This window comes from Herpailurus yagouaroundi, unplaced genomic scaffold, assembly GCF_014898765.1.
Source record: "Herpailurus yagouaroundi ecotype Mexico unplaced genomic scaffold, PumYag 159, whole genome shotgun sequence".
NCBI classification, from domain to species: domain Eukaryota; kingdom Metazoa; phylum Chordata; class Mammalia; order Carnivora; family Felidae; genus Herpailurus; species Herpailurus yagouaroundi.
This window is the reverse complement of record NW_024412400.1, coordinates 37,344,450-37,355,133: the sequence shown is the minus strand read 5'-3', so window position 1 is coordinate 37,355,133 and position 10,684 is coordinate 37,344,450. Positions and strand designations below refer to the sequence as shown.

Sequence of the window (10,684 nt, the reverse complement as noted above, 5' to 3'; positions counted from 1 at the left end):
TCTGCATCTGAGCCATCTGCCCACCCAGCAGCACAGTGCTCCTGTGTTTCATCTCAGGCACACTGGCTGGGTTTCAAAAGTCAAATTTAGGACCTGGCATGGTGCACACCAGCACTGATCCTCTGGGAAAGGGTCTTGGTATGCTGCGGCTGGTGCTGGTTTGTCTTACAAAGGTAGTTGCAGGAATGCACAGGGGCTTAGAGTTTATGGTAAAGTGCAGCAAAAAGCAGGTGCCCAGGTTCACTGCCCTCAGTAGGTGCCTCTACTCATACACGAATGAACAGGGCAGCTCAGTGGCATCCACCACCTCTTTTGTCCCAAGAACCAGTGCCATCTCTTCCAAAAGCACTCCAAGGGGAATGGTCTCTCCAAGTGTGACCCAGGGGATCCTCAGACCACACTGTCTGCTCTTGGGCCTCTGCCCTCCTTCGCTACAGGAGCAGTGCTATGCCAACCAGGCTATACCCCAGCAATGGTGCAGACTTCTATAACTTCAGACTTTTAGTTCAGCTGCTTGTAAAAATTTGATAATCAGCCCCTCTAATTTTCCCTGTCAATGGTTTTGGGGAATTGTCTTTTGCGTGCAGTGCCCTGCATGCTGTGCTCGCTTGCTCTCTGCTCTCCATGGTCAGGGCTCCTTCCTGTCCACAGTACCTGAAATTCTTTTCTCTCCCAAGTCCTGTCTCCACATCTCCTATCTTACACGATGTGGCCTATTTTTTCTCTCTGGTTATGCAGTTTGTCTCTTAGTCCTCAGATTGATTATTGGATGTTAAGAATTTGGTACTTCTCTAGCTGTGTTTGAGGAATGAGGCAAGTATAGGGTCCCTCTACTACTATATCATCTTAACTCCTCCCCCTTTTTCTTATTTTGAGGGGTGTTTACTTTTGATTGTTCTCCAGATCACTAGTCCTTTCTTCTGTATCCTCTAATCTGTTGATTCCTTCTAGTGCATTTCTCATTTCTTCAACCATGATTGGCTCTTTTTAATACTCTTTTTGAAATTGTGAATATGTCATGTCCATTCTTCTCTCCAGTCCAGTGAGCATCTTTATGGCCATTACTTTGAACACTGTATCAGGTAGACTGGTTATCTCCTTTTGATTTCATTTTCTCCCTCTGGTTTTGTCTTGCGCTTTAATATGGAGCATATTCCTATCATTTTGGTTGACTTTGTTTTTCTCTGAATTAGAATAGCTACTTCTCCTAAATTTGAAGGACTGAAGGACTGGTCTCGTGTATACTTGTCCCCTTGTGCAGGCTGAATTTCTGGCAACTTTGGTTGTTTGCCTAGAATTGTGGTGGCATGGGCTGGGTTTTTGGGGGTATTCCATGATGGGGTTGCCCTTGGGATGTTGAAGCTGAAGTGGGCACAGGGTGGGGTGGTCCTGTGTTTCCATCCAGAGTGTCCTGACAGCTGATGTTGGCACAGGCCATGGCAGTCCTGGGACTCTCTAGAAGGCACCCTGGCAGGACAGCTAGAGCTAAAGTGAGTGCACACCAGGGTGTCCTGGTGGGGAGCTTGGAGTCATTGTGTGCCATGGGCTAGGGGCACATTTATGGGGTTGCAGGGGCCAAAATGAGCAGGAGCATGGAGGTCCTGGGACTCCCCACTGGAGTGTCCTAGCAAGCTGTCTGGAGCCTAAGTGGTGTGGGTCTAGAGTGTTCCAGGATGCTTCAGACTGGTCACCTTGTTGAGACAGGTGCTGTTGTGAGCATTGATCAGGAGTGTTCTGGTGTGCACCACACCGGCCTGCCTTGGGCTAAGGGGTGCCAAGTAGTCGGGCTGACAGTAGGCTGATGACAGTGCCTGGACCCTGCTCCCATCTGATATCAAGGTGAAGGGTGAATGTAGATGGTAGCAATCACCAGTCCGTCCAACCCTGAGAGTTCCAACAGGTCCCATCCATTTGGTAGAGTTCTAGTGCTGTTAATTTTTATACTCTCAAAGCCCTTTTAAATCACAGCTTTCTTTTTTTTTTTTTTTTCCCCTGTGCCCTCAGACATACGTGTTCAGTTTTGTAGTACTATTCCACCCCATGGCAAGCATCAGGGTTGGGGTTTCCCTTTGTTACAGTCTTGTCTCTCTTACCATTCTCTATGTGGTCTGTCTTGTTCTACAGCTATTCAGTTAGCTGTCTTCAGGAGAAATTGCTCTATAAATAGGTATAAATTTGGTTGTGTCCATGGAAGGGAGTTCAGGGTCTTTTACCTTGCCATCTTGGACCCTGAGCCCCTAACCTGCTGGATTTTTAAGTATTAGCTAAAGTCAGCTGACAGTTGAATTTTTCTCCATCCACTAGTCAAACCAGTGCTGGATCCAATCACCAAGGATGCAAATCTGGTTGTCTTTATTCCTTTGGTCCCTTGTTATTCAAACTGTGATCTATGAATAAGCAGAATAGCCATGACTTAAGAAATTGTTGCATATAGAGTCTCTTATGGAATCAATCTGCATGTAAGAGGTCTGGTGAAGTTCTCAGGAAAACGTGAAATGAAGCAGAAATGCAGGCTCAGATGGTGTCCAGAGTCCCTTTCATTCCCAAACTCTTCATCTTCATCATATAGGCCCAGCTCCTTCCAACCCTCCCCTCCACAAAACACATCTCTAGAGGGACCTTTGTAGAGGAGTCATAACCCACCTCCTTGGACCCTTGCACATAAATTGCCCATTACTGTAATTACACCACATCTTGTCCCAGGGCCTGTTCTAGTTCCCTCTCATTTTCCAGACCATGTCTTCATCTCTATATCCTCAGTTTGGCACATCACTAACCTGGCACAGAGCAGGCCTGTGATCATTGTTAAAAACCCCTAATTTCAGTAGAAGAGAGCTAGGAAGAGTTGGGGAGGTCAGCTGAACTCATGCAGCAATCAGGGGCTGAGCCATGCCCAAACTCCTGAACCAGGGAGGCACAAATATGATTTAGTCACTTCTGTGAATATCCTATTTGTATTCTCTACAAAACCCACTTCCCCATTTTTGTTATCTCCATTCTTGTTTCATGTTCTGAGAACTAGTTTGTTTTTATCTAAGCTCATTAGAACACAACTTCAATCTGTGTTATACTCCAAAGACACAAAAATACAAATTTAACTGAATACATAATAATATGAATTCCACAACCAACAACTGAAGACCTGTTCACACGGGACCAACTAAAGTGATGCTCTAGCTGTAGCCCATGGCATTGCTTTAGCACTGTAGCGTTTTTGAAATTGTTTTCCACTCTTAAAAGAGGGCAGAATGGAAAATCAAAGCCCAGAAGTTGTTTCCGTCATTAACAGCTCCAAGAATCATTTTCTTTAGTTGCAAAGAAGACTTCTAAAACAAAAATCTGTTATCACGAAGATCTTAGTGGCAGAGAGGCTGCCACTGGGTCAACAAGGTCATTTGGCTAGCCAAGACCACTTGGAGCATTGATGTTCTCTCCAGATAGCTGTTCCTGAACCAGCTGGGTTGTGTCACAAACCAGTGTCATCCTGGCTTGTACCAACACAAAGAAAACCTCAAGATTATCAGCTTTAGCATTAAGGATAAAAATCAAAACTGGCTTTAAAAAAAAAAACAAAACCCAGAGATGATACAGGAAGCATACCTTTCAACAGAGGAGAAAATAGCTCACATTATGACAATCATACCATTACAAACATTGACTGAAGGAGAAGATATTTCACGACACTAAAGCATGCTGAAATAAAGCTGGTTTGAAGCTTTGAATAAGTTCCAAGTTTTTAAATTTCACAATTTATATTTTTTATTAGAGTCCACAGTCTGCTAAATAAAAGCAGTCACAATATATTTCACAAACTATTGTACAATTTAAATCATATGAATTTAACTCCATAAAAAATTAGGTGCATATTCATAGTGGCTAACTTAAAAATGCTGTTTCATCTATGGTCTACAATACTTGATAAGAGATTTTAGTTCCAGCACTAAAAATAAACCCATCAGTATATATATATTTTTTACATGTTTTACAACAGAAAGTTTGTGCTCTTAATCAAAAAGACCCACAGACTAATTCAGCATGTAAAAAATAATTTTACAAAACATCCAAGTCAACCTTTCAAATCCACTTTTATTTTCTTTTTTCCTCCTCACATACAGAAGTTTTCCTCACACCACATTTCTTGCAGCTATGAAAGTCACTTGATGTTGTTCAGGTACCATTTTATCCCTACAACTTTGCTGGCATCAAAATAGGAAGTTAACCAGTGTTAAATCTATAAAATATTTACATAGCACAGCACATTAAGCTTTAGACACTTGGCAATTAAACCACATAAAAATAAGCCCCCTGTACTACATGTTCAGAATCGGTGTTCATGGTCCCTATCTGGCGACTGTACACTGGTTCAAGAGGCAGCAGAGGCAACAGGCAGTTACTTCAGAGGACACCGAACACTATGATCTGGAAGCATGTTAGGATGTTACCCCAGTGTCATGCACCACCCCACCTTTCTCCAAGGTGGTCTCAAAATTCTAGAATGGCAGGTCCAGCTGATACAAAACGAAGACAGACAACACATTTACTCTGTGGAGATCCTAACTCCTACTATGCACGTGCTGTGATTTTGAACACAACTCGTCCTAAAAACTTGTCACGATCATCCTGGTTTTTTAGGTTGGGTGATCCATCAATCTTGCATTCGACTGTTACTTCTTTTACGGCACTGCTGCTAGCATTAAAGGACACCTGGACAGCAACTAATGGCTGAAGATAACTCACCTGGCAAATAAAGGAAAACACATTAATTCAAATGCTACAGTAACTTCATGTACGTTCTGTGCCTTTTATCAGGCTTTAGATGTATCCCATAGGTTGTAATTTGGTTGTGTCAATCATGATCATTTTTTAGACATTCTCTATAATCTTGGTTTGAGTTTCCTCTTTCACCCAAGGACTACTCTACTGATTACCCAGATCTCCTATATCCTTACTACGGTTGCTGTATAATCTGATGCAAATATATTCCTAACTATATTGCCATCACTGTGGTTTCTAGATACATTTCTTCACTAAAAGGAACTAGGGGGCTGATTTCAGGACTGGGGCAGAGAAACTACAAGATGAATCTGGAATGTCTTACAGTGCTAGAAACAATCATGGAAGCATGTCTAAAGGACATAGGAACCAGCCTGAAGGTCTCTCACTGGCCAAATCTGGGACAATTTTAGCATCAAAATAAACAGAACAGATAATGAGTCCATGACAATATACAGATGGAAATAAATGGTGGCAAGAAGGCAAAGCTCTTTCTCAGAACAGAATGCCACCCTGTAAATGGAGAAAGGAAAAGATGGAATTAGAAAACATCTGGGAACCCAGGCAAGAATCAATACATGCTTCAAGTGAAGGGAGAAACAGAACTGTGTAGACTCTCCAATTACTCTCTCCACATAATATTTACTGATTACAAAAAAAAAAGCAAAAAAACACCTGGCTGATAACACTTTAATCTACTATCAACACTAATGTGACCAATCAATACCACATCCCTCCTGATATGCTAATTCCAAAAACATTTCTTCTGAGGCATTCTTGCAAAAAAATGTACATTTTACATTTTGATGCAAACTGACATTTAATCATGAAAAACATCAGACAAACTCAAGTTGAGGAATGTAAACAAAACAGGCCCCAAAAGGCCTGTGTTCATTTAAGAGTACAAGGGCATGAAACAGACTGAGGAACTGTTCCAGGTTACAGGTGACCAAAAATGTAACAGTGAGGTATCCCGCACTGGGAAAACATTTTTTCTTTTGCAATAAAGGGCACTACTGGAACAACTAGTAAAATATTGACTAGGTCTGTAGATTGGATGACAGTCCTCTTGTCTTTAGGAAAATAAAACTTAAGCATTTAGGGCAAGAGGCACATGTTTCATTAGTCCCAAATGGTTTAGGAAAAAAATTACAGAGACTGGAAAGACAAATGAGGTAAAATACTAACACGTGGGAAATCTAGGTAAACGGTCTACAGAAATTCTTTGTACTATTCTATCCGTTTTGTTTTTTCACCTCTGTATACTCTCTAAGCAAATTCTTAACGAAAGAGAAAATGATATTTTGAAAATTTATCGTAAGTCTTACGTTTTGAACTGTAGCTTGGCGGTGGGGAACCTCTACTTGGCATCACCATTTGAAGACCAGAATAGAAGATACACAAATCACACAGAACATGTGTCTGCCGACAAGTGATATTTTAGTACAGATGTACCAATTTCCCAAGAGTCACAACCACTTATGAACTTTTAAGTACTTACATGCAGTTTCTTCCCATAATATGGAAAGTATTTTAAATCTATAGCTCCATTGGGAGGATAAGTTGATAGAGCTGCTGTGTTTTCACTCTAAAGTAGAAAACAAAAGAAACCCCTTTTTAGGTCACAAAAACCAAAATGTATATTAAGGCAGTATCAATTATAAACAGTATGATGATGTTACAATGCTATCCCAACTGCGTTAATTACAAGTGTATTTTTGAGAACAGATGTGCTAATCTTGATTTAAATCCTTGGACATAAACTATCCTGATTCTTTTTACATTACCTGATAGACCCTACATGCTGTTCCATGAGAGTCCCTTCTAACTCACAGCCCAACATCTATTCATACACTGTCTTAAAATCTTACCTGCCTCTAACTACTAAAATGCCACTTCTCCAGCCACTGACAGCAGGAAGGCACCAGTCTGTATGGACCAGTGTATTCCTGAAATGACTTAAAATACTGTGCTTCCACACTGTACAATGTGTGGCTGGCCTAGGAGGCAGCAGGTCCGAAAGCTTTCTGTGCTTAGTAATGGTAACCAGAAGGGTAAACTATGACGTAAGTGACAAAAGTCTTCTCAACCAATTTAAATACCTTTGAATTTCTGAGCACGTGTAAATCAAAGTACTGAAATTACTGGAATTATATTCCATGTACTTAAACTAATAAACATGACATACAATATACAAGTTAATCCTTCACAATCCAACTCATGATGATATCTCTATTATCTCTTCTTGATAGAGAATTCTCAAGTAACACATTCTGAATAGGACTAATTTTAATGAGTAACTTTAACACACAATGAGTAGATGACGTGGACTAAAATCAGTGGAAGTTTACTAAACGCTAATTAAAATATTAGAAAATGCTTGCATCCTAATTTCTATTTTGTAAAGCACACAGGAAACACTATAGCAAAACTAAGAATCTCCTCTAAGGAGAAGTCCTACTCTGCTTCTCTATCACGAGTAGCACGTGTGAGGAACAAGTGACAAAGCAAGACGGCACAAAGCACAGAGTGATGCTACTCCACAGAAGCTGACAAGGCTAAGAGAAACAGTAAAAACCATGTTTAGTCACCACATTTTTACTCTATAATTAAAAAATAATCACTGTGATGAGTGCCCTTCTGTACTAATTGCTTTTGTTTAACCTATTTTCTCTTAATACATGAGCCTACTTCACAGAAACAGAGATGTTCCCCAACACATAAAGGAGGTTTTCTTTGGGTTATAGTTTACTGAGCTGGAAATTCCAGCCAGACACCACACTTAACTTACACTGACCTCATTTAGGTCCGACACCCTTAAGTGGGCAGGATCAGTTACAAAGAGGGGAACTGAGGCTCAGTTAAGAGGACATGCTCAAGATCACCCAGGGTGACTCTTCATTGTTCTCTTGGTTTGTACCAAAAACGTAACATTGGCAGGCTTTTACTTAAACTTGTACTTTTTATACCTTCTGTTAAAATAAACATTTAGAAATTATGCATATCTGAATACTGAGATACTTTAGGGTGAAGCATACATGTCACAGTTTTCTAAGTATACAAATGACATCATATTAGAAACTAGGAGCAACTGACAGTCACTAAGTTCCACTGAAAACAAAGTATTAAAATCACATTTTTTTATACAGTCGCCACCCTTAAAAGACTTGAAGAACACAAATTGGAAATGGGTAGGCATTTACCTTTTTCTTCTGCATTTTTCTATATTAATAGGATTTATTTTTATAGAAAAAATTGAAAAAATGACAAAAGGAATATTCCATCTTTTGTAGGAACCATCTTTTAAATGCTCAAGAGCATGTTGTCCTCAATATTTCAGTATTTTCAGAACTCTTACATAAATGCAATTAAAGCAGATCAAATTTAAGAGTACAAGATACAAGACAAATATAATGGAAAACAGCAACTATGATGATGTGCAATAAATGCGGCCATCTGCCCTACAGAACCACCTCTAAAATGTACGCACCCCACCTATTACTCCTTTGTGACTAACCTAGGAGTACTAGGCAAAATTTTACAAGCTTTCTAAAAACAAAAATCTTCCACAACTCAATTAACAAAATCCCCATCTAGTTTATGTACTTTACACATGACTCTTGAAAGCAAAAGGGACAACAAACTGAAATCTGAGTCATTAGACCAGGATTTTTCATTAACATTTCCACCAACTATTCTAGAAGCAAAGGATATCCAATAGATAGAAGTCCAGTTTAAACCCTAAGGGAACAGTTACATGGAGTTGTTTATACTGCCCAAAGGTTCACAAAATTGAAATCTTAGGAAAGAAGTTTACTAAAGCTTTTGGCCTTCTGGCCAAAATGTGCTTTCCTTTCTTAGTAGCGTTGGCCCCGTAGAGCCCCTGCTCCAAGCTTATCAGTGTGGTCCACTCACACACAAAGGCAAAAGCTCCTGCGTCCAGATACACAGTCCTATGTGGTCACGAAAGTAGCACATCTAACCTGGCCGGAGCCTGGCACCTGAGCCTCAGAAACTTCCTACTTGGAAAGCTTGCAAGCAAGAACAGAATAGTTGCTTTTTCTAAATGTATCTCATAGCCATAATGCTTCCTTTTCATCTTAAGAGATACTAGCATATGCTTACTTCATTTTCAGCAGGATTTATCAAGAAAAGCTCAGCTTAGATGTAGCATCTGGTTGTAAGCAGCATACTGACTGAGCTATGTTAGTATAAGGAGGTAAAGGGAACTGCCGAGGATTCACACACTTATACTTCAACCCAGATGAGAAGCCACAAACTTTCTGGCTTTTTATTCTAGTCTAAATAGTGAATACTCAAAAGAAGTAAGGATACTCTAAAGCAGAAATTCTCAAAGCATGAGCCCCAGACCATCGGCATCACCATCACCTGGAAACTTGAGTTAGAAATGCCAAGTTTGGGCCTCACCCCAAAACTAGGGAGTCAGAAACTTTGGGAATGGGACCCAAAACGTCCTCCAAGTGATTCTGATGCATGAATGAATTTGAGAACCACGGAGCAAGAGATTTCTGCCCACATAAGAAATCCATTCAAGGCGAAAAGGAATATAATTTTCTTCACAAACAACTTGAGAAGTGATTTCAAAGTAACATTTCAAGTAAAATACCTTTGACATAGATTTAGAGCTGGAATGCTAATATTTTGCACAACAATAAAATGTAGAACTTTACATTTCTCCTTAGAACTCTTACCCATCAATTTACATATTTGTCTTAGTTGCACTTGCAGCATGGAGAGAAAACAAAAGAAGTTATGAGATGAAAATTTCACAGCACTCTGGAAGAAAATAAAGTAGGGGTAGGAGAGAAAAATACTGCCTCCACCTTAAGGAAAATGTATCCTGTTTCCTGAAATCTCAGATGCCATTGATGTACACCGATTTATGTACTATTAAGATAGAAAAAACTCTTATGATACAGTATTAAGATGCAATTAACTATAAGGCCATCCCCGATTTCAGTGTTATTAAGCTAGAAAAAAGTGATCTCAGAATCAATGAAAGATGGTATATGCAAAGGCAGTGTCTGTGAAATCAATGCTCATGGAAAACACGTCTTTAGGAATTATCATTTGCAAGTAGAGAAGGCTCTACACCCAAAGTTCGGTGGAATTTTATTCTTCTAAGATTGGCACTACAGAGGACTTTCAAAAAGGGACAGGAAGAAAAAACAATGACTAAGACTCACAGACTTTTAAAATATTCAGATATACTAAAGCTTTTTGAATACTAACCTTTGAAATACATTCTATCCTTGGTTCTCCTTGAGGCTTTAATCCAATTATCTAAGGAAAAGAAAAACTAATTGAAACATCACAAATGTATATGAAAGAACCTCCTGCATTGTTGCTAGGGACCCAGAGATGGAAGGGTTGAGATGCATATCAACTCTAGGTATTAAAACCCTATTACATCTGCCTTTTACTCTTGTGTAGAGGATTACAATGGACTTTTTAATATAATAATCTTACCAATTTGCTGTCTTATTGTATTGGGGCAGTGCAGAAAATAAATCAGTTCCTGAATAAAACACGGTATTGCACTTTGCTACCCTTAAACCAAGAAGCAAACAGAAACTTTTAATGCAAATGTAAGAATTGCAGAAGCACAATAAAACTGTTTTTCACGAAACTGTATTAGGTCAAACCCTCAACATTTGTTTCCATAAAGCTTGCATGGAGCCTTACCGTATTTCCCATCGATCTATTCCACAAAAATGCATACACTGGGATGAATCCCATTTTAAGACACAGTACCATTCAGTTCCACGTAATAAAGCTACTTTCATGTATGTAGCTGATATAACTAACTCTGAATGGCAATAGATATTTATTTTGTGGGAGGATCTTTTTATGTTTTGAAGTTATATTCATTTTACATGCGAATGCCTAT

General features: G+C 39.5%; 1 protein-coding gene across 1 annotated transcript in view; it reads right to left on the bottom strand.

Annotated features, from left to right (window-relative positions):
- Window positions 1-3,733: 3,733 nt before the first annotated feature.
- The window catches only part of ATP1B3 (ATPase Na+/K+ transporting subunit beta 3), a 48,350-nt gene continuing 41,399 nt past the window's right edge, over window positions 3,734-10,684 (bottom strand). The window contains exons 5-7 of the mRNA XM_040480366.1: window positions 10,027-10,077; window positions 6,275-6,361; window positions 3,734-4,737 (exon numbers count right to left, since the gene is read on the bottom strand). Coding sequence (XP_040336300.1) covers window positions 4,564-4,737; window positions 6,275-6,361; window positions 10,027-10,077 — 312 coding nt within the window. The 3' untranslated portion in view covers window positions 3,734-4,563. The remainder of the gene's footprint in view (window positions 4,738-6,274; window positions 6,362-10,026; window positions 10,078-10,684) is intronic.